The sequence below is a fragment of the Heterodontus francisci genome, chromosome 4 (assembly GCF_036365525.1).
Source record: "Heterodontus francisci isolate sHetFra1 chromosome 4, sHetFra1.hap1, whole genome shotgun sequence".
Classification (NCBI taxonomy): Eukaryota; Metazoa; Chordata; class Chondrichthyes; order Heterodontiformes; family Heterodontidae; genus Heterodontus; species Heterodontus francisci.
The window spans coordinates 131,184,291-131,210,916 of NC_090374.1; the positions used below are offsets into that span (position 1 = coordinate 131,184,291).

The 26,626-nt window shown below is 44.9% G+C and overlaps 1 protein-coding gene across 1 annotated transcript in view; it reads right to left on the reverse strand.

The window, feature by feature from the left end:
- Nucleotides 1-26,626, reverse strand: part of LOC137369250 (A disintegrin and metalloproteinase with thrombospondin motifs 19-like) — a 593,631-nt gene that overhangs the window by 242,471 nt on the left and 324,534 nt on the right. Inside the window, exons 12-13 of the mRNA XM_068030172.1 lie at nucleotides 12,524-12,669; nucleotides 7,603-7,772 (exon numbers count right to left, since the gene is read on the reverse strand). Coding sequence (XP_067886273.1) covers nucleotides 7,603-7,772; nucleotides 12,524-12,669 — 316 coding nt within the window. The remainder of the gene's footprint in view (nucleotides 1-7,602; nucleotides 7,773-12,523; nucleotides 12,670-26,626) is intronic.

Genomic DNA, 26,626 nt, shown 5'->3' on the forward strand with positions numbered 1-26,626 from the left:
ACAACTAATTTTATCTGCAGCACCTGTGGAAGAGTCTGTCACTCTAGAATTGGCCTTTAGAGCCACTCTAGGCGCTGCTCCACAAACCACTGACCACTTCAAGGCGCTTACCCATTGTCTCCCGAGACAAGAAGGCCAAGAAGATTCAAGAAGGGTAGTAGGGATAAACCAGGTAGTTACAGGAGAGTGAGTCTAACATCATTGGTTGGGAAACTATTGGAAAAAATTCTGAAGGACTGGATTAATCTCCACTTGGAGAGGTAGTGATTAATCAAGGATAGTCAGCATGGCTTTATCAGGAGGAGATCATGTCTAACAAATTTGATTGAATTTTTCGAGGAGGTGACTAGGTATGTAGATGAGGGTAAAGCAGCTGATGTAGTCTACATGGACTTCAGTAAGGCTTTTGATAAGGTCCTGCATGGGAGATTGGTTAAGAAGGTAAGAGCCCATGGGATCCACGGCAATCTGACAAATTGGATCCAAAATTGGCTTAGTGACTGGAGGCAGAGGGTGACGGTCGAGGGTTGTTTTTGCGATTGGAAGCTTGTGGCCAGTGGTGTACCGCAGGGATCGGTGTTGGGGTCCTTGCTGTTTGCAGTGTACATTAATGATTTAGACGTGAGTATAGGAGGTATGATCAGTAAATTTGCAGATGACATGCAGATGGATAGACTTAGATTACAAGACGATATAGATGGGCTGGTAAGATGGGCAAAGCTGTGGCAAATGCAATTTAATCCTGAGAAGTGTGAGGTGATGCATTTTGGGAGGACTAACAAGGCAAAGGAATATACAATGGATGGTAGGACCCTAGGAAGTACAAAGGGTCAGAGGGACTTTGGTGTATTTGTCCATAGAGCACTGAAGGCAGCAGCACAGGTAGATAAGGTGGTTAGGAAGGCATGTGGGATACTTGCCTTTATTAGCCAAGGCATAGAAAATATGAGAGCAGGGAGGTTATGATGGAGCTGTATAAAATGCTAGTTAGGCCACAGCTGGAGTACTGTGTACAGTTCTGGTCACCACACTATAGGAAGGATGTGATTGCACTGGAGAGGGTGCAGAGGAGATTCACCAGGATGTTGCCTGGGCTGGAGCATTTCAGGTATGAAAAGAGACTGGATATGCTAGGGTTGTTTTCCTTAGAGCAGAGAAACCTGATTGAGGTATACAAAATTATAAGGGACATAGATAGGGTAGATAAGAAGATACTTTTTTCCCTTAGCGGAGGGGTCAATTACCAGGGGGCATAGATTTAAGGTAAGGGGCAGGAGGTTTAGAGGGGATTTGAGGACATTTCTTTTCACCCTGAGGGTGGTTGGAATCTGGAAAACACTGCCTGAAGGGGCGGTAGAGGCAGGAATCCTCACAACATTTAAGAAGTATTTAGATGAGCAATTGAAACGCCATAGCATACAAGGCTACGGGCCAAGTGCTGGAAAATGGGATTAGGATAGGCTTGATGACCGGCAGAGACATGGTGGGCCAAAGAGCCTGTTTCTGTGCTGTATAACTCTATGACTCTAAAAGACCCATTTATCCCTACTCTCTGCTTCTTGCTAGCTAACCAGTCCTCTATCTATGCTAATATGTCATCCCCCTACACCATGAACTCTTATTTTGCTTGGTAACCTTTGTGTGGAACCTTGTCAAATGCCTTCTGGAAATCCAAGTACACCCCAGTGTAATATTTCCAAGTTTGCAGATGACACAAAACTTGGTAGGAATGTGAGTTGTGAGGAGGACACAAAGAGAATTCAAGGGGATTTGGACAGGCTGAGTGAGTGGGCAAGAACATGGCAGATGGTATATAATGTCCCTTGTCTGAGAAAGGATATACTTCCAAAGAGGGAGTGCAGCAGAGGATCACCATACAGATTCCTGGGGTGGTGTGATTGTTCTGTGAGGAGAGATTGAGGATACTGGGCATGTATTCTCTGCAGTTTAGAAGAATGAGAGGCGATCTCATAGAAACTTGCAAAATTCTTAAAGGGATAGACAGGGTAGATGCAGAAAGGATGTTTCCCCTGGCTGTGGGGTCTAGAACCAGGGGACACAATGTCAGAATAAAGGGCAAGCCATTTAGGACTGAGATGAGGAGGAACTTCTTCACTCAGAGGATGGTGAATCTTTGGAATTCTTTGTCCCAGAGGGTGGTGGAAGCTTAGTCACTGAGTAAGTTCAAGACAGTGATTGATAGATTTCTAGTTGCTAATGACATTAAGGGATATGGGAATAGTGCGGGAATATAGCGTTGATCTCCATGATCAGCTATGATCTAGAATGGCGGAGCAGGCTTGAAGGGCTGAATGGCCTACTCCTGTTCCTATTTTCCTACTGACTGAGCTGGACAAGTCCTGAAGGACCTGGTTGCCACACTGGGCCTGTGGCAGATGGTGAGAGAACCAACATGAGGGAAAAGCCTACATGACCATGTCTTCACCAAGCTACTTGTCACAGATGCATCTGTCCATGACAGTATTGGTAGGAGTGACCACCGCAGAATTCTTGCTCAAGATAAAGGCCCATCTTCACACCAAGGACAACCTCCATCGTGTTGTATGGAACTAGCACTGTGCTAAATGGAGTAGACTCAGAACAGATCTAGCAGCTCAATGCTGGGCATCTATGAAGCAGCAGTAGAACTGTATTCCATCACAACCTGTAATCTCAAGGCCTGGCATACCCTTCATTCTACCATTACCATCAAGCCAGGTACCAACCTTGGTTCAATAAGAAGTATAAGAGAGGATGCTAGGGGCAGCACCAAGCATACCTTAAAATGAGGTTCCCAGCTGGTGAAGCTACAACACAGGACTACATACATGCTAAACAGCAGAAGTAGCATGCGCTAAACAGAGGATAGCTAGCCCAAAACCAACAAAGCAGATCAAAGCTCTACAGTCCTGCCACTTCCAATCATGAATGGCAGTGAACAATTAAACAACTAACTAGAGCAAAATACTGCAGATGCTGGAAATCTGAAATATAAACAGAAAATGCTGGAAATACTCAACAGGTCTGGCAGCATCTGTGCAGAGAGGAGCAGAGTTAACCTTTCAGGTCAGAACTGGCAAAGGTTAGAAATGTAATAGGTTTTAAGCAAATAAAGTGGGGGTGGGGCAAAATATAACAAAAGGGAAGGTGCTGATAGGACAGAGGGTCACAGAGAATAACTGACCAGAAGGTCATGGAGCAAAGGCAAAGGGTGTGTTAATGGTGTGGTGAAAGACCAAGCATTAGTGCAGAGAGGGTGTTAAATGACAGAATAATGAACAGCCCTGGCCAAAAGCACAAACATGAAAAAAAAGTGGGCAGGCACTTGGTCAAAAAATGAATGACGGAGCAAACTAAAATAAAATGAAAATAATAAAAAATAAAACTAAAAATGAAAATAAAAAAGGGAGGCCAGTCATGCTCTGAAATTATTGAACTCAATATTCAGTCCGGTAGGCTGTAGCATGCCTAATCGGTAAATGAGATGCTGTTCCTCGAGCTTGCGTTGATGTTCACTGGAACACTGTAGCAAGCCCAGGACAGAGATGTGGGCATGAGAGCAGGGGGATGTGTTGAAATGGCAAGTGACAGGAAGCTCAGGGTCATGTTTTTGGACTAAGCGAAGGTGTTCCGCAAAGCGGTCACCCAATCTGCGTTTGGTCTCCCCAATGTAGAGGAGACCGCATTGTGAGCAACAAATACAATATACTAAATGGAAAGAAGTACAAGTAAATTGCTGCTTCACCTGAAAGGAGTGTTTGGGGCCTTGGATAGCGAGGAGAGAGGAGGTAAAAGGGCAGGTATTACACCTCCTGCAATTGCAAGGGAAGGTGCCGTGGGAAGGAGACGAGGTGTCAGGAGTAATGGAGGAGTGGACCAGGGTGTCGTGGAGGGAACGATCCCTTCGGAATGCTGACAGGGGAGGGGAGGGGAAGATGCGTTTGGTAGTGGCATCACACTGGACATGACGGAAATGACGGTGGATGATCCTTTGGATATGGAGGCTGGTGGAGTGGAAAGTGAGGACAAGGGGAACCCTGTCGCAGTTCTGGGAGGGAGGGGGAGGAGTGAGGGTAGAGATGCGGGAAATGGGCCGGACACAGTCGAGGACCCCGTCAACCACAGTGGGGGGGAATCGAGGAGGTGGCTCCAGAAACATCCCTATCCTCCTTGAGGGCCCAGCACGTGAATGCAAAAGACAAGGCTGAAGCATTTGCAAATGTCTTCAACCAGAAGGGCCGAGTAGATGATCCACGTTAGCCTCCTCATGAAGCCTCCACCATCACAGATGCCATTTATCAGTCAATTCGATACACTTCACATGATATCAAGAAATGGCTGAGTGTATTGGATACAGCAAAGGCTACAGGCCCCCACAATAATCCAGCTGTAGTGCCGAAGACATGTGCTCCAGAACTAGCCACGCCCCTATCCAAGTTGTTCCAGTGCAGCTGTAACTTTGGCATCAATGTGGAAAATTGCCCAGGTATGTCCTGTCCACAAAAAGCAGGACAAATTCAACACGGCCAATTACCACCTCATTAGTCTACTCTCAATCATCAGCAAAGTGATGGAAAGTGATGTTGACAATGTTATCAAGCGGTACTTACTCAGCAATAACTTGCTCACGGATGCTCAATTTGGGTTCCGCCAGGACCACTAGGCTCCAGACCTCATTATACCCTTGATCCAAACATGAACAAAAGAATCTATGCATGGAGGCAGAGGGCAAGGCTGAGGTACTAAAGGAATATTTTGCATACGTCTTTACCAAGGAAGAAGATGCTGCCATTGTCATAGTGAAAGAGGAGGTGGTTGCGATACTGAATGGGCTAAAAATTGATAAGGAGGAGGTATTAGAAAAGCTGGCTGTACTTAAAAGTTGATCAGTCACAAGGACTGGATGGAATGCATCCAAGGATACTGAGGGAAGTAAGGGTGGAAATTGTGGATTCACTGGCCATAATCTTCCAATTCCCCTTAGATACAGGTGTGCCAGAGGACTACAGAATTGCAAATTTTACACTCTTGTTCAAAAAGGGATGTAAGGATAAACCCAGCAACTACAGGCCTTGGTGGTGGGAATATTTTTAGAGATGATAATCGGGACAAAATTAACAGTCACTTCAACAAGTGGGGATTAATTAAGGAAAGCCAGCACGGATTTGTTAAAGGCAAATCATGTTTAACCAACTTGATTGAGTTTTTTGATGAGATATCAGAGAGGGTTGATGAGGGTAATGCAGTTAATGTGGTGTGCATGGACTTCCAAAAGGCATCACATAATAGACTTGCCAGCAAAGTTGAAGCCCATGAAATAAAAGGGGCAGTGGAAACATGGATACAACGTTGACTGAGTGACAAGGAACAGAGAGTAATGATGAATGGGTGTTTTTCAGACTGGAGGAAGGTATTTCATGGCTATCTAATTGAGACATACAAGATACTGAAAGGGTTTGATAGGGTAGAAGCTGAGAGATTGCTTCTGCTGGTTGGAGAATCTAGAATGCGGGGCACAATCTCTGGATAAGGGACCGATCATTCAGGACTGAGATGAGGAGAAATTACTGTACTCAAAGGGTTGTGATTCTTTGGAATTCTCTACCGCAGAGGGTTGTGGATGCTCCTTCGCTGAATACATTTTAAGGCTGGAATAGATAGATTTTTGGTCTCGTAGGGAATCAAGGGATATGGGGAGCGGGCAGGAAAGTGGAACTGAAACCCAAGATCAGCCATGATCTACTTCTGCTCCTATTTCTTGTGTTCTTGTATACAGGGAGGTTCCATGGGGATGGTACTACAACCACTGCTCTTCTTGATATATATTAATGACCTAGACTTGGGTGCACAGGGAACAATTTCAATATTTGCAGACGACAAAAAATTTGGAAATATTGTGAACTGTGAGGAGGATAGTGGTAGACTTCAAGAGGACATAAGCAGGCTGGTGGAATGGGCAGACACATGGCAGATGAAATTTAATGCAAAGAAGTGTAAAGTGATACATTCTGGTAGGAAGAACAAGGAGAAGCAATATAAACTAAAGGGTACAGTTCTAAAGGGGATGCAGAAACAAAGAGACCGAGGGGGATATGTGCCCAAATTATTGAAGGTAGCAGCACAGGTCGAAAAAGTGGTTAAAAGGGCATACTGAATCCTGGGCTTTATAAATAGAGGCATAGAGTACAAAAACAAGGAAGTTATAATGAACCTTTAAAAAATACTGTTTTGTCTTCAACTGGGGTACTGAGCCCCATACCGCACTTTAGGAAGGATGGGAAGTCATGTGTAGAAATGTGGGACTTCAGTTCCATGGACAAAATGGAGTAATTGGGTTGTTCTCCTTAGAGAAGAGAAGGCTAAAAGGTGATTTGATAGAAGTGTTCAAGATCATGAGGGCTCTAGACAGAGAGAAACTGTTCCCATTGGTGGAAGGGTCAAGAATCAGAGGACACTGAGTTAAGATGATTGGCAAAAGGACCTACAGTGACATGAGGAAAAACTTTTTTATGCAGTGAGTGGTTAGTATCTGGAATGCACTGCCTGAGTGTGTGGTGGAAGCAAAATCATAGCTTTCAAAAGGGAATTGGATAAGCACTTAAAATGTAAAAATTCAGTGTTACAGGGAAAGGGCAGGGGAGTGGAACTAGCTAAATTGATCCTGCAGAGAACTGGTATGGAAATGATAGGCCAAATGGCCTCCTTCTCTGCTGTAATGATTCTAATGAGTGGCAATGCACAATAACACAAGCCCCATGCACAAATATGCAAATCCTTACATAATAAAGCAAGACTGCCATATACAAAAAAGCTTCCATGTTGGAAGGCTGCCGAGTTCAAAGCGCACTGCGGCGATGTGCGGTGCGCCAATAAAATTCAGCCCATTATGTCACAATATATCTTTAGAAAGATTCCATTATCTTCAAGAATGTAATCAAAGAACATTTTCTCCGTGAGCAGAGACAGAGGGAGACATCTGTTTGAGGCTACAAAAACAGCAGAAGGAGTGGGATAGAATATTGTAGCTCTTTAAAATTGTTAGGCTTGGAAGACTAGTAAAATCCAAGTGGAAATTTGCAATGACTCTTCTTCTGTGTTGGGATTGTTCAAAATTCACCAAGCAAGGAGCAGGCTTTTCCAGCCTTTCAGACTTGACAACTACAAACAGTTTGAAGGCCCTGAAGTTGACTTTGTGGACAAGCTCAAAGAAAAAGGGAACTGTTAGGAGCTTTGTAACTTAGATCAAAGAAGCTTGTGGGTTACAGTTGGCTTGTGCATTGAATCTTGGAAATCGCTGGTGTCCTACATTGGTGCCTTCACATGCCCTGCTACAGGGTGATGGGATGCATGCTCTACCACATGGTGAATTTATTATCTTATCAACTTATCAGGGACAGGCACATATTGAGCCATTTATAACCATATTACATTGGGCATGAATTTGATTGCTATCATATGTGATCACAATTACAACAACAGAATGGAAAACTTTAAACTTTCATCAATTCACCATACTTATCAATGGGACCTCAACAATTCAGCTGTTTGAAATATGGAAATATAATTGTGAATATTTAACACAGGTTTAAGAAACATAAGTACCTTCATCAGTGACGGCATACCACTGCAAGGAATGCTTTTGATAGGTTGGCCTGTTGAATGATTGGCACTGCAAGTCTCGAAAGCTTGGCACGCCTGCAGGACAAGGAGGGTTCTTGCATATCCTGTACTGTACACGTGAACCCTGACAATTTTTGCCTTCAGGACCAGGACTGCATGGAAACAAAACAAGCAAAATCTCTGTTGAGATGCATAGTTACTTTGAGTGAGACCTTTTAACTCTGCTAAAAAACAATAGCCCTGAACTTCCTGGAGGCCTGAGGTACAATCCTGACAAAAAACAGGAGTCATTGCAATTTCCCACTGCAATCTGAGTGAGTGGAACTTCTGTCTGCCCCACAGAAGGCCCTTGACAGAACAAGGTGGCGGGATGGTTTCCCTCAACTGATTTCCTGCAGCTCCCACTCCTTTGTGGCCAGCAATCAGAATACCAGGAAGAAACTGTGGGATTTTTTTCCAAAAATATACTTTATTCATAAAAATTGGAAAAATACATTAGAAAACTGTTCAAAACAGTTCAAATTTCACATTTCAGAAAGTACAATAGAGATCAGATTTCTTCGATACAGAAAAACTAAAGTGTCTCATAATGTTTGCCATTCCATTTTAAATGCAATGTACATTGGCATTACATAGTAAAAAACATTTTGGTGCATACAGCCCAAGGGGTTTTACACAGGTTCCAGACCCTCGGTTCACTATGGTGGAGGACCTAACACAGTGGCCTTTCCCCATTGAGGCTTTGCAGCGGCTGCCCCAAGCTTTAGTGCGTCCCTCAGCATGTAGTCCTGGACCTTGGAATGTGCCAGTCTGCAACACTTGGTCATGGACAACTCTTTTCTTTGGAAGACCAGTTTTCGGGCATACCAAAGAGCATCCTTCACTGAGTTAATGGTTCTCCAGCAAAAGTTGATGTTTATCTCTGTGCGCATCCCTGGGAACAGCTCGTAGAGCACAGACTCCTATGTTATGGAGCTGCTCGAGATGAACCTCAACAAAAAACACTGCATCTCTTTCCACACCTGCTTTGCAAAGACATTTTCCAGAAGGAAGTGGGCAACAGTCTCTTCCCCACCACAGCCACCTCGAGGGCAGCGTGCGGAGGCGGTGAGATTCTGGGTGTGCAGCAGGGATCTGACAGTGAGGGCCCTTCTCACCACCAGCCAAGCTCTGTCTTGGTGCTTGTTTGAAAGTTCTGGTGATGAGGCATTCTGCCAAATGACTTTGGCAGTCTGCTTGGGGAACCATCCGACAGGATCCGCCATCTCCTTTCCCCGCAGGGCCTTCAGGACATTCTGTGCGGACCACTACCTGTTGGATTGGTGGTCAAAGGTGTTTTTCTGCATAAACTTTTCCACAAAGGACAGGTGGTACGGCATGGTCGAACTGAATGGAGTGTTCCATGGCAATGTGGCCAGACCCATCCTTCGTAATACCGGGCACAGATAAGAACCTCAGCACTTGGTGATACTTGGTGTTTGCGTACTGGGGTTCTAGGCGCAGCTTGATGCAGCCGCACACAAAGGTGGCCATCAGGATGAGGGCGACATTGAGTATGCTCTTCTGGGTTTTCTCACATTTTCCTCTCTTCTACCATCCAGCCTTCTCTTTCCTAGAGAAAAGTGCTCCCGCCTGTTTGGTCCTTCCTGATAGTTATAACCTCTCAGTTCTAGTATTATCCTTGTAATTCTCTATATTAGCACATAAACTATTCACTTCACTGACAGTTTATCACATTAAATGACTTTGGATGAAATTTACTTCCTTATTCAACATCTTTTGCGAAAATTAATTTGTCAATCGAATGGAATCCAAGTTAATGGTCAAAATTATGTTGCTCAGTAAGACTGAAGGAAAGATTTTCCAGCAATAGAATCCTGCAGACACCAATTCTTGGTGAGTTGGAAACAATTACATCCAGAAAACAGGTTTCTTTGATGTGCATTAAATGAAATGGCTTCTAGTATATTGTGGTCCAAAAGTGAAACTACTTCAGAATGATCAGAAATAAAGTAATTTCAAAATGGTTTATTAGGCCAGTTACAGTAAACATTTTGAGCTGATGTGAAACCATTTTGCTTTTGCTTTGACACAACCTACATAGCAGAGTAATGAGTTCACAACTGGATTGTACTATCACACCATTTGGTCTTCATATCCATTGCAGTATAATTGCATCTGTCATGAAGCCATATTTAAACAAACCTTATAAGTTTTGTTTTTATAAGTTTGTGATGTTAGCATTGAAATGTAATGCGCATTTGGGTGCAAATATGATGCACAGAACTCCATTACTCTTCTACAAAAGCCTGTTATGCAAAATGATATTGGAACCTGTGGAACAATGGTTGCAAAAGTTTTATTTTAACAGTATTCATTCGAATGCATCTTTTTCTTGTGCACTGCAACCCCTTCAATGGACAGATCCAGGCTGACCTGATGTGTGGTGAAACCAATGTCTTTCCTAATCATAGAAGGAAGTGTCAATGACCACCTAGAAACAGACTTTCCAAATCTTTAAAGGCATTTATAGGAGCATGATCAGACAAAAATTGGCACTGCTAAAGAGGAGATATTAGAACAGGTGACCAAATGCTTCACTAAAGAGACAAGTTTTAAGGAGGAGAGAGGTGTTTAGAGAGGGATTTGCAAAGCTTTGGGCCTCAGACAATTGAAGGCACAGCCACCAATACTTGGCAAAGTGAGTAGAGGATACACAAGAATTGGAGGAACTCAGAATTCTTATGGGCTGTGGAGCTGGAGCAGGTTACAGAGATAGGGAAGGACAAGGCCATTGAAAGAATTGAAGAGGAGGATGAGAATTTTAAAAGTGAGGTATTGCTGGAAATGGAGCCAATGTAGGTCAGTGAGCACAGGTGTGATAGATGAGCAGAACTTGATACGAGTTCGAATATTGGCAGCAGATATTTAGGTGAGAATAGTTTAGTCTGGAGGGATCAAAAGCTTGGATAGGAGTTTCAACAGAAAATGAGTTGACGTAGGAGCAGAGATGAGCTATACTATGGAGGTGGAAATAGATGGCCTTTGTGATGGAGAGGATATTGGGTTGGAAGCTCAGCTCGGGGTCAAATAGGACACTGAGGTTGCAAACAATCTGGTTCAGCCTGAGACAGTGGTGCAGGGTAGGGGATGGAATCGGTGGCGAGTGAGCAGGGTTTGTGGTGGGGCTGAAGACAATGGCTTCGGTATTACCAATGTTATATTGGAGGAAATTACAGCTAATCCAAGACTGGATGTCAGGAAGGTGTGATTGATAGTGTCAAAGGCTGTAAAGAAGTCGAGAGGATGAGAAAAAATAGTGCAGCACAGACATAAAAAATGGAATTTGTGACTTTGATTAGGGCCTTTTCAGTGCTATTCTAGGGGAAGAACCCTGATTGGAGAGGTTCAAAAATGGAACTGCGGGAAGGGTGGACACAGCTTTGGGGGGTGACTTCATGACAAGGACTTTGGAGACAGAAGGGAGGGTTGAGGTGGGACAGTGAAGTTCAAGCATGGACTTGCGAGCAAGGTGGGTATGGATTTAGGAGGCGACAACATGCACAAGAATATTGGAGATGATAGAGAGGTTTGAGGTGGGTGGTAATTTGCAAGGACAGACGGGTCAAAAGTGGGTTTTGGAGGAGGGGGATGGTGACAGCAGATTTGCAAAGTAGTGGGACAGTACCTTAGTAGAGGGAAATATCTACAATATCAGCTAGCCTGGGCACAAGTAAGTAAGTTGGGTGGTCAGCAGTTTAGGGGAATAGGGTCAAGAGAGCAGGAGGTGGGTCTCACGGACAAGATGTGCTTGGAGAGAGAAAGAAGGAAGATAGGAGCGAAAGATGCGAGTTCACGGCTAGGGTGGGGAAAACTCAGCTTGGTTGACAAAAGGAAGGGAGGGAAGTGGCAGAGGTAGCTCAACAGATTGTATGAATCTTAATGACAAAGAAGTCCATGAGCTCCTCGCACTTGTTGGTGGAGGTGACAGTGGAAGAAGCAGGCACGAGGGGTTAAAGGAGATGGTTGGTAGTGGAGAAAAGAAGCTGGGCTACTTTTGCATTCCAGGATGATCCTGCAGAAATGAGTAGCTTTTGCAAAGCAGAACAGGGCCTAATGGTGCTTGATGTAGTCCAGCCAGATTGGTTTACCCAATTGTTTGTAAACTATTTTTATTTATTTTTTTATTTTTATTTAGAGATACAGCACTGAAACAGGCCCTTCGGCCCACCGAGTCTGTGCCGACCAACAACCACCCATTTATACTAATCCTACATTAACCTCATATTCTCTACCACCTCCCCACCATTCTCCTACCTACACTAGGAGCAATTTACAATGTCCAATTTACCTATCAACCCGCAAGTCACATTCAGTATAAGTGGAATGGTTTATATTTATGCATTTACACTGGCTTTGCTGCTGACAATAAGAAATTAAAATCCTGTTAGAAAGTTAATATACATTTTAGATAATATTGCTGTCCTCCAGTAACTAACAGGGCTTTATGGGGCCATATTTGCAGCAGGTAGAAAAGAACGGCATAAGCTTAATGGGTCGAATGGCCTCCTTCTGTGCTTAAACTTCTAAGGTTCTATAAGGAATAGAAAAGATTGCTAGTGCTTCCAACACACAGGAGATGACTAAAGGCAGATGGATGCCCATTGACAAAATGAACAGATGCTGGATTTCCAGAGATGGGTTTCCAATAGTGCAACATCGATTGGTATATATGGTTGCTCAGGAGAGCACCTTAAAATAAGGCATTGTGGGACCCAGGCAGCTTTCTGGTCGGTAATTAAACTAGGAAAATTCTTCCCTCATGTTTAATTCAAATAGTTCAAGCAAGAGATTATTAAGTAACATGGATTAAAAAAAAGTAAAGACAGTTGAGCTGACTTACCTTGGATTATCACATTTACGCTGGCGGAAGTGTATTCCAATATCACAAGTTCTACTACAAGTACTCCATATGCTCCAGATACTCCATTCTCCATCAATGTTGTCAGGAAGAAGTGTTTTACTAACACATTCACCAACCTTACACCACTGCGAAGGGAAAGAGATTACCTTAATTATTTCTACTTGCAACATGCATAGTGATCCAGTTACATGAAAGTTCACATATGAAAATTATTGATACAGGCAAATTTTTATCATCAATTGTAAATTTGTATTGGAGTTAGTTAAGAGTGATAGAAAATATTACTCAACTAATGGCTTGAGGGAATTATGTGTGTCTTATAGTTATCTGAAACGTAAAAGGAACTGTTATTTTTGAATATCAGTCTGTTTCTCCCTCTAATTCTACCTTTGTGCTGCCATCCTCAAATTGTAATAGGTTGCAAAAAGGTTTGAGGCAAGAGTGTAGCTAATAATTAAACAAGGGGAAATGAGAGGAGAAGCCGCTTGAAAAGGTAATATGCTGCAGAAAAACACAACAACAAGTTAGGTTTTTCTTCCTGTTAAAAGTGGGGTAGGAGATCTGCCCGACCCACGTAACATGGCTGCTAACTCATCATGTTTCCCTGCAGGAGCCCCTAATTATTTATGCAGGGTGAGTCAGGAATAATAATACTGCTTTTCATTTGTTTGCCACTGATGGGAGGGAGGGAATTTGAGCGCCGTCTTTTTGGAAAGCAAGAGCAACAAGTGGAAAAATGACTGAAGGGGCAGCAGCCTCGGAGAGTCCACAGCAGGAAGGATTCCTAGATTCTCAGATATATCTGTGGATATGTTACTGGCTGAAATAAAGGCTAGAAGAGAACAACTCCAGTGATCTCAAGACAAGATCTCTGTAAGAAAGCGGTTTGGGCCCGATGCAGGGAGGTGGCTGAGGCATCAGTACAACCGCCACCACCCCAAGAACTGCCACTCAGTGCTGGAAGAGATTGAGTAATCTCTTAAAGTTGCCAAGGTAAGTCAAAGCACTTTACTCAATGTATATCATGAACCAATGTTAAGAGGCTTCACTCACTTCCTTACCTCATACTTTTTCTATAACATCACCTAGGTGTAGGGAAATTGTTTTATTTAATGGGGAGCCTCTGGAAACAGTGAACATAGAACAGTACAGCACAGTACAGGCCCTTCGGCCCACGATGTTGTGCCGAACCTTTAACCTGCTCTAAGATCAAACTAACTATCTACCCTTCATTCTACTATCATCCATGTACCTATCCAAGAGTCGCTTAAATGCCCCTAATGTATCTGCTTCTACCACCACCGCTGGCAGCGCATTCCACGCACCCACCACTCTTTGTGTAAAGAACCTACCTCTGACATCTCCCCGAAACCTTCCTCCAATCACCTTAAAATTATGCCCCCTGGTGATAGTCCTTTCCACCCTGGGAAAAAGTCTCTGACTATCCACTCTATCTATGCCTCTCATCATCTTGTACCCCTCTATCAAGTCACCTCTCATCCTTCTTCGCTCCAATGAGAAAAGCCCTAGCTCCCTCAATCTTTCTTCGTAGGACATGCCTTCCAGTCCAGGCAGCATCCTGGTAAATCTCCTCTGCACCCTCTCTAAAGCTTCCACATCCTTCCTATAATGAGGCGACCAGAACTGAACACAATATTCCAAGTGTGGTCGAACCAGGGCCTTACAGAGCTGCAGCATAACCTCGCGGCTCTTAAACTCAATCCCCCTGTTAATGAAAGCCAACACACCATACGCCTTCTTAACAACCCTATCAACTTGGGTGGCAACTTTGAGCAATCTATGGACATGGACCCCAAGATCCCTCTGTTCCTCCACACTACCAAGAATCCTGTCTTTAAGCCTGTATTCCGCATTCAAATTCGACCTTCCAAAATGAATCACTTCACACTTTTCCAGGTTGAACTCCATTTGCCACTTCTCAGCCCAGCTCTGCATCCTGTCAATGTCCCGTTGCAACCTACAACAGCCTTCCACACTATCCATAACTCCAGCAACCTTCGTGTCATCGGCAAACTTGCTAACCCAGCTTTCCACTTCCTCATCCAAGTCATTTATAAAAATCACAAAGAGCAGAGGTCCCAGAACAGATCCTTGTGGAACACCACTGGTCACTGAGCTCCATGCTGAATACTTTCCATCTACTACCACCCTCTGACCTCTATGGGCCAGCCAATTTTGTATCCAGACAGCCAACTTTCCCTGAATCCCATGCCTCCTTACTTTCTGAGTGAGCCTACCATGGGGGAACCTTATCAAACGCCTTGCTAAAATCCATGTACACCACATCCACTGCTCTTCCTTCATCAATGTGTTTTGTCACATCTTCAAAGAATTCAATAAGGCTTGTGAGGCATGACCTGCCCCTCACAAAGCCATGCTGACTGTATCTAATTAAACCATGCTTTTCCAAATAATCATAAATCCTGTCTCTCAGAATCCTCTCCAATAATTTGCCCACTACCGACGTAAGACTGACTGGTCTATAATTCCCAGGGTTATCCCTATTCCCTTTCTTGAACAAGGGAACAACATTTGCCACCCTCCAATCATCCGGTACTACTCCAGTGGACAGTGAAGACGCAAAGATCAACGCCAAAGGCGCAGCAATCTCTTCCCTCGCTTTCTGTAATATCCTTGGCTATATCCCGTCTGGCCCCGGGGACTTATCTGTCCTCATATCATTCAAATTTTCCAGCACATCCTCCCTCTTAACCTCAACCTGTTCGAGCATATCAGCCTGTTCCACGCTGTCCTCACAAACGACCAGGTCCCTCTCACTAGTGAATACTGAAGCAAAGTATTCATTTAGGACCTCCCCTACCTCCTCCGACTCCAGGCACAAGTTCCCTCCACTATCCCTGATCGGCCCTACCCTCACTCTGGCCATCCTCTTGTTCCTCACATAAGTGTAGAACGCCTTGGGATTTTCCTTAATCCTACCCGCCAAGACTTTTTCATGTCCCCTTCTAGCTCTCCTAAATCCATTCTTCAGTTCCTTCCTGGCTACCTTGTAACCCTCTAGAGCCCTGTCTGATCCTTGCTTCCTCAACCTTAAGTAAACTTCCTTCTTCCTCTTGACTAGCTGTTCTACATCTCTTGTCATCCAAGGTTCCTTCACCCTACCATCCCTTCCTTGCCTCATCGGGACAAACCTATCCAGCAGTCGCAGCAAGTGCTCCCTAAACAACCTCCACATTTCTGTTGTGCAAGCTCCATGTTAACTCACAAACACTCTCTGAACTCACACTGTGTCTTGAGATGTTTTATGTTTGCCTGAAAGGACAAACGGGACCTTAATTTAATATTTCATGCAAAAGACAGCACCTCCAACAGTGCAGCACTCCGTCAGTACATCAATGAAGTGTAAGCCTAAATTTTGTGCTGAAGTCCAATTTGAGTGTGCTTCCATTGTGCTGCACCACAGAGCCTGGAGATCAACCAGCTACAGACCCAAATCTCAGAGGCACAATGTCAAAAGAATGGTGATTTGGGAGCATAAATCATATGTGGAAGCAGTGGAGACAGTTTCCATCCATGTGGCTGAGATGGTGATGGAGTGAGAGGTGTCCATTGCATGCATCTGCAACACATTGTAGGAAGTTTCTCATGGGATATGAAACACACTGGAGAGATTGAAAGTATAGGAGATTTCTGGAGCAACAAGACACGAGGAGGAGCTTCTAAGAACATTAGTGGCTTCTGGATTGGCAATTGAACACAACCCTTTCAAAGGGCTTCCAGGACTTGACTGAGACCAGTCAGTTTGTAATGGCACCAACTGGTAACATAGCAGAACCTGTGCCTTGTACTAGTGAATATTCATCTTTAGGTTGTAAAGCAAAAATGGCTTGACTATAGAGTTCTGATTTCATTTCTGTTTATGCTTGAAACCTTTTGGAGCTGAATGCAAGCAGGGACATTTAGCTCACAAGAGCATAAACAGACAAAAATTATCTGCGAGCCAAAGCAGAAGACATTAGGACAAGCTTGGTCAAAGGTAGATTTAAAGTGAAGGTCTTTGTGAAGATTGGGAAGATATATAGCAGGCAGGTATGAAGACTTTAATGACTTAAAATAAGAGAAAAACTTGAATCAAATTGAAAATAAGCTGAATAACTGAAGGATAAAGCATAAAAGTGAGAATCCACTTTTACCTTACAATGGACAATTATCATTAAGGTGCAACTGAATGCTTATTTATTCACACTATTATCTCTTCTCTCTCTCTTTGGCCTCCTTGTCTCGAGAGACAATGGGTAAGCACCTGGAGGTGGTCAGTTGTTTGTGCAGCAGCACCTGGAGTGGCTATAAAGAACAATATTAGAGTGACAGACTCTTCCACAGGTGCTGCAGATAAAATTGGTTGTCGGGGCTGTTACACAGTTGGCTCTCCCCTTGCGCTTCTGTCTTTTTTCCTGCCAACTGCTAAGTCTCTTCGACTCGCCACACTTTAGCCCCGCCTTTATGGCTGCCCGCCAGCTCTGGCGATCGCTGGCAACTGACTCCCACGACTTGTGATCAATGTCACAGGACTTCATGTCGCGTTTGCAGACATCTTTAAAGCGGAGACATGGATGGCCGGTGGGTCTGATACCAATGGCGAGCTCACTGTACAATGCGTCTTTGGGGATCCTGCCATCTCCCATGTGGGCCAAGCCGTCTCAAGTGCCGCTGACTCAGTAGTGTGTACAAGCTGGGGATGTTGGCCACCTGGAGGACTTTGTGTTGGAGATACGGTCCTGCCACCTGATGCCAAGGATTCTCCGGAGGCAGTGAAGATGGAATGAATTGAGACGTCGCTCTTGGCTGACATACGTTGTCCAGGCCTCGCTGCCATAGAGCAAGGTACTGAGGACACAGGCTTGATACATTCGGACTTTTGTGTTCCGTGTCAGTGCGCCATTTTCCCACACTCTCTTGGCCAGTCTGGACATAGCAGTGGAAGCCTTTCCCATGCGCTTGTTGATTTCTGCATTGAGAGACAGGTTACTGGTGATAGTTGAGCCTAGGTAGGTGAACTCTTGAACCACTTCCAGAGCGTGGTCGCCGATATTGATGGATGGAGCATTTCTGACGTCCTGTCCCAAGATGTTCGTTTTCTTGAGGCTGATGGTTAGGCCAAATTTGTCGCAGGCAGCCGCAAACCTGTCAATGAGACTCTGCAGACACTCTTCAATGTGAGATGTTAAAGCAGCATCGTCAGCAAAGAGGAGTTCCCTGATGAGGACTTTCCGTACTTTGGTCTTCGCTCTTAGACGGGCAAGGTTGAACAACCTGCCCACTGATCTTGTGTGGAGGAAAATTCCTTCTTCTGAAGACTTGAACGCATGTGAGAGCAGCAGGGAGAAGAAAATCCCAAACAGTGTGGGTGCGAGAACACAGCCCTGTTTCACGCCACTCAGGATAGGAAAGGGGTCTGATGAGGTGCCACTATGCTGAATTGTGCCTTTCATATTGTCATGGAATGAGGTGATGATACTTAGCAGCTTTGGTGGACATCCGATCTTTTCTAGTAGTCTGAAGAGACCACGTCTGCTGACGAGTTCAAAGGCTTTGGTGAGATCAATGAAAGCAATGTAGAGGGGCATCTGTTGTTCACGGCATTTCTCCTGTATCTGTTGAAGGAAGAAAAGCATGTCAATGGTCGATCTCTCTGCACGAAAGCCACACTGTGCCTCAGGTTATACGCGCTCGGCCAGCTTCTGGAGCCTGTTTAAAGCGACTCGAGCAAAGACTATCCCCACTTTGCTGAGCAGGGAGATTCCACGGTAGTTGTTGCAGTCACCGTGATCAGCTTTGTTTTTATAGAGGGTGATGATATTGGCATCACGCATGTCCTGAGGTACTGCTCCTTCGTCCCAGCACAGGCAAAGCAGTTCGTACAGAGCCGAAAGTATAGCAGGCTTGGCACTCTTGATTATTTCAGGGGTAATGCCCTCCTTCCCAGGGGCTTTTCCACTGGCTAGAGAATCAATGGCATCACTGAGTTCTCATTTTGTTGGCTGTACGTCAGCTCATCCATGACTGGTAGAGGCTGGGCTGCATTGAGGGCAGTCTCAGTGACAACATTCTCCCTGGAGTACAGTTCTAGGTAGTGCTCAACCCAGCAGTCCATTTGCTTGCGTTGTTCAGTGATTGTGTCCCCTGATTTAGATTTGAGGGGGGCGATCTTCTTGATGGTTGGCCCAAAAGCTCTCTTAATGCCATCATACATTCCACTGATGTTTCCGGTGTCTGAGGCCAGCTGAATATGACTGCATAGGTGTTGCCAGTAGTCGTTTGCGCAGCGCCTGGCTGTTCTTTGTGCAGTGCTTCTGGCTGCTTTAAGTGCTACGGATGTTAACTCGCTGGGGGCTTTCTTGCAGTTCAACTGTGCAATGCGCTTAGCGGCTATGACAGGTTCCAGCTCTTCAAAATGAGATTGAAACCAGTCTGCATTTCTCTTCACACGTTTGCCAAAGGTGGTCATTGCTGAGTCACAGAAGACGTCTCTGATGTGGGCCCACTTGGTCTCTGCATCCCCTGTGGGAGTGTTATGAAGGGCTTTTACTAGTGAATTTAGAAATTTTTGTAACAGCTGTGGATGAGAAATTCTGCTCGTGTTGATTTGCGGGTGGCCCTTCTGCTTGGAGTGATGCAGCTTCTTTGGTTTGAGTCTAACCTTGCTGCACACCAGGGAGTGGTCGGTGTCACAGTCCGCACTGTGGAAGCTGCGTGTGACTTGAACACTTTTTAAGGAGGCTCGCCTTGTGATGATGAGGTCCAGCTGGTGCCAACGACGTGATCTTGGGTGCCTCCATAAAACCTGGTGACAGGGTTTAGTGTGAAAGAACGAGTTGGTAATGCAGAGGTTATGATAGGTACACAACTCAAACAGTCTCTGTCCATTCTCATTCATCCTTCCAACACCATAGCACCCAAGGCAGGAGGGCCATGAGTCATGGTCGGCCCCAACCCTGACATTAAAGTCCCCCAGCAGGAACTGGTTTATAACACTATTATAACAGCTTAATTACTATGTTAACAACATAACAAATACTTTGTTAGGGGTTATGAAATTTCTTAGCTCATTGCTCATTCTGTCAAAATTGGATTTGGCCATAATTAAACACAATGAAATGCAAAGCTAACCACAAATGGCTGCTACTTCCATAACAACGTTTAGTAAATTACTAGTGTTATGTATCATGTCTATCCTAGTAAATAACTTCACAAAGTATTTTTACAAATAATAATCAAACATCAAAGAGGGGCTCTCGGGGCTGACTTTTACTAGGATGGCAGAAGGTCTGCTGCCAGTGCCAAAAGCAGGAGACGACCCTGCATCGGCCAGCATCAGGACCCGGTGAGGCATATTGCCAGCGGCGACCAATTAAGTAGCGCAGTCCAATTAAGGATTACAGTCTGCTCCCAAGAGCTGCCAGCCCAATCAGAGGGCCAGCAATTTAGCAGTGCCACAACTAGCAGTGGCCATTATTGAAGTTGCAGGGAGAGGGCGCCTCAATGGCTGGGTGCCCTCAAAGAGGAGTAAGTGGGGTTGGTGAGTCGTTAAGTATTAGCGGTGCCGTTGCTGTTGGGGCGGCCAACGCCACCGGGGGGTCCTCCATGGGCCATGGAGTGGCTCTCAAGGAGGGCCCCCACCCCTGGTGCCCAGTGGGAGGCCGCCCAGTAAAACTGGGCGGTCTCCGCATGTGGTGGCGCCCCCCCCTCCCCACCCACCCCTGATGCGGGCAAAGTGCCTGTCGAGGCAGGAAGTGGCCCTTCAGTGGCTCAAATGGCCTCCAGGCAGGCGGCAGACCTGCCAACATTCCCGCCACTAGCAAAATGTTAAGGCAGCAAGATGACGTCGGGCCCCACCGCCCCCCCCATGCCATTTTGCCAGCCCATGCCCAAAGAGTCCAGAAAATTCTGTCCTCACTATCAACACTATAAATATCAGTTACAGGTTCTCTCACATAACAAATATAGTATCAGGCTATGTATGATTGTTATGGGGTATAAGTTAATAAGTCCTTAATTCTTTTATTTTGATATATGATGGATACTGAAGACAAATAATTAATTACTCCTTCAGTTAAACAAGTGGGGATAGATTTTCCTCTGTGGTGTAATTGCAGGACGAGACTTCATTGGCTCCATGCTAATGTCACTGACCCTAAGCCAATCCCACATCTTCAGCCCAATGCCACAGTCTCCAGGCCAATGCCACCACAGTGACAGTGAATATCTTCTTCTGCATTCAATTTGCACTATATGGATTCGAGGTCAAATTTAAACAAAAATTCAAGTAGTTTAATTTCAATACAGTTTTTCTCTATAACTTTGTTGCACTCATTGCTATAATTAAATTACTTCCTATTGAAAGGAAGGCTTGTTGAATTGTATCTTTTGTGCAGCTTGGCCCTAATTTCAGAGACTGAGAAATTATGCCGTATTTTGGTTCATCATTCCTCTGATACTGAAAATGTATTTGACCGGTGATACAATGCAAATCATTGTATCTGCTGCCAACTGCTCTTCACCTCTATAATTTTAACAGCTTATGTAACATGCAAAGTAAGCAGTTGACAGATAAAAATAAACTGCTAACAGTTTATCTCCTGTGTTTGAAGTGGGCAACTGGTAAAGGGATCACTTACAGCACACAGCTTGAAAAAGAAATTATTTATTATTGCTGAACATAAAATCCTCTCTAGGTTGTAAAATTCTTCGGCAGGTAAGAAAAACACAGTATATGTTTAATTGCACAGCTGCAACCTTGTAACCTTTCAGTATCCTGAAAAAGAACCCACAGAGCTTTTAAAAGTGACTTGAGCACCATATAACATGTCTGACTGACAACTGGCATTACCTTTATCTATACACCACGATCTTGGACTTAGAAGAGTGTGGAATGCAAACAAACATAAAGGGGGTAATCTGAAGTCAACAGAAATGCAAATTGGGAGAGGTGTCTAATGGGTGGCTGAGCCAATATCTCCCAATTTTCATGTAGCATTCCACTGATAGTATTTTCATGCTGCTTCATGAGTGATGTCAATCCATCTATTCAGAAATTTCTTCAACTAAATAACATTAACTCTATCATCTCATAGCAGGCTATGATTGCTCTGACTCTTCTGAACCTTGACTGGCCAGGATCCTTTTTCTGGAATGTGACTGAAGAGACTATCAAATACAACAAACTTCTAGACAATCTAATGGTAGAATGTCTTTTTTTTTTCTTTTAATGACTATTGCTTTTACCATGTGCAGTAGAAGGCATTTACTTATGATAACAGGCTTCAAACGTTAAAGTATTTCTATGGAAGGGAATTTAGCGACATGTTTTGTTCGGGCGACATCCCTGTTAATATTTGCTTATTCATAAAGGCACACATTCCACAGCTAAAATGTGACTGTCACCTTGACAGCTCTGCTATTGTTTTATATAGTGATAAGAATTAGCTCCTGTGGCATAAATTAAATAGGACACATTTTACTTATCATGTGTTTGTTCTTCAAAAATCTCATGGGATACTGACTAAACAGCATCCAATTTCAACTCAGTTTTTCTCAAATCGATTGAACTCTGTCTAAGTGCGATTACAATATCATGAACTGCATTGGAACCTTTTGTACTGTTCCTGGAGAGGTGAAGGACCTGCCATCGGCACCATCTGTTCAGACCTGAAATATCATGCAGCAGGTATTAATCACAACTGACCATTATTACCTAAATAACTGGTCATATCCTTGAGTGCTGATCATTTGGCTTCTTCACTTAAATTTTAAAATAGCCATTTGCCTGAGGAAAGCAGTAACCAGTCCATAATTTATTTGGTTTCTGCAACACATCAGCCACATACTTTAGCAGAATGCCCATAGCTACAGCTTGTAGGTACACGTAGAAATGACATTCCTGTCAACTGGTGACAAGGAAGGTTCTGCTGTTGGCTGTTGTCTGCAATAAGATTTATTTCTACATTGGAGAATCTTAACAGACTGAGGCTATCATGAGAATACCTCCTGCCTTTTATGCATGATGGGTATGTCACCAGAAACAACTGAAATTGCCTACTGAAATTTAGTATTAACGGATTTGCTTGCATGGCTAAGTTACTGTTTCTTGGATCATTACCTTAAATTGACGACTGTATTATAAAGTTTAAACAGAACTTTTCTTAGAAAATTTCTTTAAATAGATATTTGGGTGACAATGGTAAATTGAGTAACACATCAATGCTAATTTTTCTGATCTTTGGCCCCAGAAAAGCTTATTTCCCAGTGCAAAGGCCCAGAAAAAGGGAACAGAAAACTATAATGCTGGATCTCTTCCTCCTTTACGTTACCCTGAGAATCCCAGGGCCAGTATCTGTTTCACCATGCTTGCTCGCTCCTTCCAGTTTTTGGCAAATGCCCCAGCTCCTCCGAACCATATCCCCAGCAGCTCAAGGTAGTCTGACCTGATGGTGAAGGGGACAAAGGATCAGTTAGCCAGTTCCCAAAGAACATAGCCTCACTCTTGCCGCGATTTACTTTGGCTCCCGAGACCAGTTCGAACTGGTCGCAGATGCTCATCAGCCTGTGAGCTGACAGCGGATCTGAGCAGAAGATGGCGACATCGTCCATGTACAAGGAGGCATTGACCTGAGTGCCTCTGCTGCCTGGGATTGTCGCCCCTCTCATGCCAGATCCTTCCTGATGGACTCAGCAAAGGGTTCGATAATGCAAACAGGACATGGGAGAGAGTACAGCCCTGTCTGACTCCAGATTTGATGGGAAAGCTTTCCGATTTCCACTCATTGATTGAAACTGCGCTACTGAGGTTTGTGTAGAACAGTTGGATCCAACTGCAAATTCCATCCCCAAATCCCATTTTGGAGAGCACATCCATCATGCAGGTATGCAATATTCTGTCAAAAGCCTTCTCCTGGTCCAAGCTGATGAGGCAGGTGTCCACCCCTCCACCCACCCCCCTCCGTCCCGTACATAGGCGATCGTATCCCTGAGTAGTGCAAGGCTATCACAGACCTTCCTGCCGGGTACAGTACAGGTCTGATCAGGGTGAATCACCAACTCCACAGCAGACCTGACCTGACTGGTGATGACCTTGGACAGAATTTCGTAGTCCACATTAGGCAGTGAGATGGGCTGCCAATTTGAGTTCCGCCCTCTGGATGGTCACCAGCTGGTTCTGTTGCGATGGCAGCGTAAAGAGCAGATCTGCTGTGAGGATTGACAGGAGAGCCTGGCTTGCTCTCTCCTTGAAGACCTTCAGGAACTTCATGCATCTCGCCACATTCATGAACACCACGTCAAAGTAGCTGCTGCTGGGGAAGGCCTGTAGGCTGAAGCTGTCCGCAGCTTCGAATCCACTGCATTCAAACAGGACTCGCTGTATGAAGGTGGCCCGGTCCATAAGTGCTATCTTTCACTGCCACCCTAATGGTGTTACACACCCCTGGTCTGGAGCTCTGGTGTTGGTTGCAGCCATTTTTTGCTTAAAGTCTTCATGGGACAGGCACTAAGACTCAAACCAGCAGCAAAACAACAACAACTGTAAATTTCCAATCCCAAAGGGTGAAATTCTGTAAAAACGGCGCTGAAACCCCCCAAAAAACCCAAACAGAAAAACACCACCTGTAGGATCAAGCTCACCTGATTATGGTGGCTGTCCTTTCAGCTGCCTGGGCCCCAAGTTCTGGAATTATCTCCCTAAATCTCTCCACCTTTCTGCCTCTCTTTTCTTGTTTAAGTGGCTCCTTAACACCGAAGGTGATACTGGCCACATCCTTCCACTGTGCCTGCATAATTCATCTGGTTGGACTCCTTCCCTTGTTGACAAATAATTGTTCTCTCCTTCCGTAATTTGTGACAACAAAACCTCTACAGAATAGTATGTGAACATCGGAGTTTTGTACCTTGCTGCACCACCTCAGACATACTTCTTTTGATTTCAGTATGTCTTTAATTCCATGTTTAAAATTGATAGCATGCTCCTTCAAACAGCCAGTTAAATGTTGGTTTTCTGCTCCCACACACCTTCCCTCACCCTCCACCCAGAAGCAAGCTTAAAATAATGGAGCTTTAATTGTATTGAGAGCTTGCACTGAAAAGGATAATGAGGGGAAGAGGACGGGAGGAGGCAACCTAGACGGCCCCTTTCTGGCCAGGCTGTTAGCAAACAACTCATCTGACAAGATACCAGTAAAAGCAAACAGAATTCCATACTCAAAACAGTCCCACACTTTGGGCAGGATTTTTGGGACCTGCCAAGGTCAGGAACGGAGGCAGACGGGACCCGAAAATACTGGCACCGGCCAGCGTGCCGGTTTCCCAACCCCAGTCCCCGTGCTGGCCATATTTGCTGAGGCAGATGCGGCGCAGCAGGGTTGCCTGACCCCACGAGGTGGGCAGCCAATTAAGCTTAGTAAGAGTCTTGTTAAGGGCATTTACAGGAGGCCAACTGGGAATTTCCAGTTGGTCTCCAATTTCCCGACACGACAGGGAGCAGTTTAATTGCCTGGAGGTGGACACCAGTGGCAAGCCGAGGGGCCAGCACTCCAGGCAGGCCTACAGGCCCTCCCTGCCTGCCTGGGTATGACTGCAGCAAAAGACAGCCCTGTAGAGGGTGTTCTCCCTCCTTCTCCACCCCTGCCCCACACAGTGGTGGTCTGGCTGCTTTTTCTGTTTTTTAAATTATTTTTTAAAAAAGAGTTAGTGATCTGCCACTTTCATGTTGAAGCACCCTCTCAGTGACTTACCCTTTACTGCATCCTGCTGCTCCCCTCAAGCTGGAAGGCCTCATATTGGCCCTCCCACTTTGAGAGCCCACCTATCATCCTTAATTGAACAGGGATCCAGTCTCCATGCCAATTAAGGGGGCATCCCAGTCAAAATCCCATGAGTGACTGTTTCACCCCTGGGGGTGGGTTGGGGACCGGGCAGCAGTCCTGGCCCCTGTTTCCTGCCCCCTAAGTGAAAATTCAGCCCTTTACCATTACAATGTCCACTTGGCTACAATACAAAAATAAAAACCAACACAAAATAAACATTCCAAACCAAATTTATAAATCAAACCGTGCTACATTCAACATCAACTAAGTATCCTTTTGCATTCCCTTAGTGCCTGTCTTCCATGTGCCTTTGCCTGGCCTAGTGTTCCTACGTAGTGCTACCCTAGTGGCTGCAGCATAGCTGGAAGCAAGCTGCTGACTTTCAGTCGGGGAGACTGCAGATGGCCTTGGAGGATGACCTCGAGCAGCCCTTGACCTGGAAAGTAGAAAGGTACAAGGGTATGTTTGTGGTTGGCAGAGGGGTGAAAGTAAGAAATGCATGCTTACACCACCTGCAGCTTCAAAATCAGAAGAGATAGTCGGGTGAGGGTAAAGTCAGATGTGAGTCGGAGGATTCGGTATGAGGATACCATGATCTTCTATTGTTTCAGCCTCGCTGCTGGCCATGGCTGCTGCCATAGCCGCTGCAATGATATACAGCACTGTCTCCTCCATGGGGATAAGGACATGCAGCTGCGTCTGTCCTGGGCGGTTAGCATTTGCTGACTCCAGATATGCGTCACCTTGTCCTGTAAGAGAGAAGGAAGTATGTGAGTGAGTGTCGTGAAATCTGTTAGGGTGATGTGGCTGTCATATGGTTGAAAGCCAGCAATGGGTGCAAGCTGTGAGTTGTGGGTGTGAAGCTTGCAGCAGTGCTAAGTGTGTAAGGGTGAGGTGAAGCTATGAACGTTAGGTATGAGTCCTGATTGATAGAGGTTGTTGGTAGCTGACTGATGGGCAAGTGAAGCATTGAGCAGTGTCTGAGGCTAACGGTGCAGTTGGTGGGAATTGGCATTTGCAGATGCTTTCACTGCCCTTGACCACTTGTGTGAGATCTTTGAACTTTTTGCAGCACTGCAGTCAGGTACTTGGGGCTTGACCCCTGGCATCGACTGCCACAATTATCTGGTCCCACTGTCTTTTAATAGATTGTCTGGAGAGCCTCCTGTGAATAGATCACATCTTTCCTCTTCTGCGCCTCCTCGACCAAGGCCTGCGGAGCATCATCAGAAAATCTTGGAAC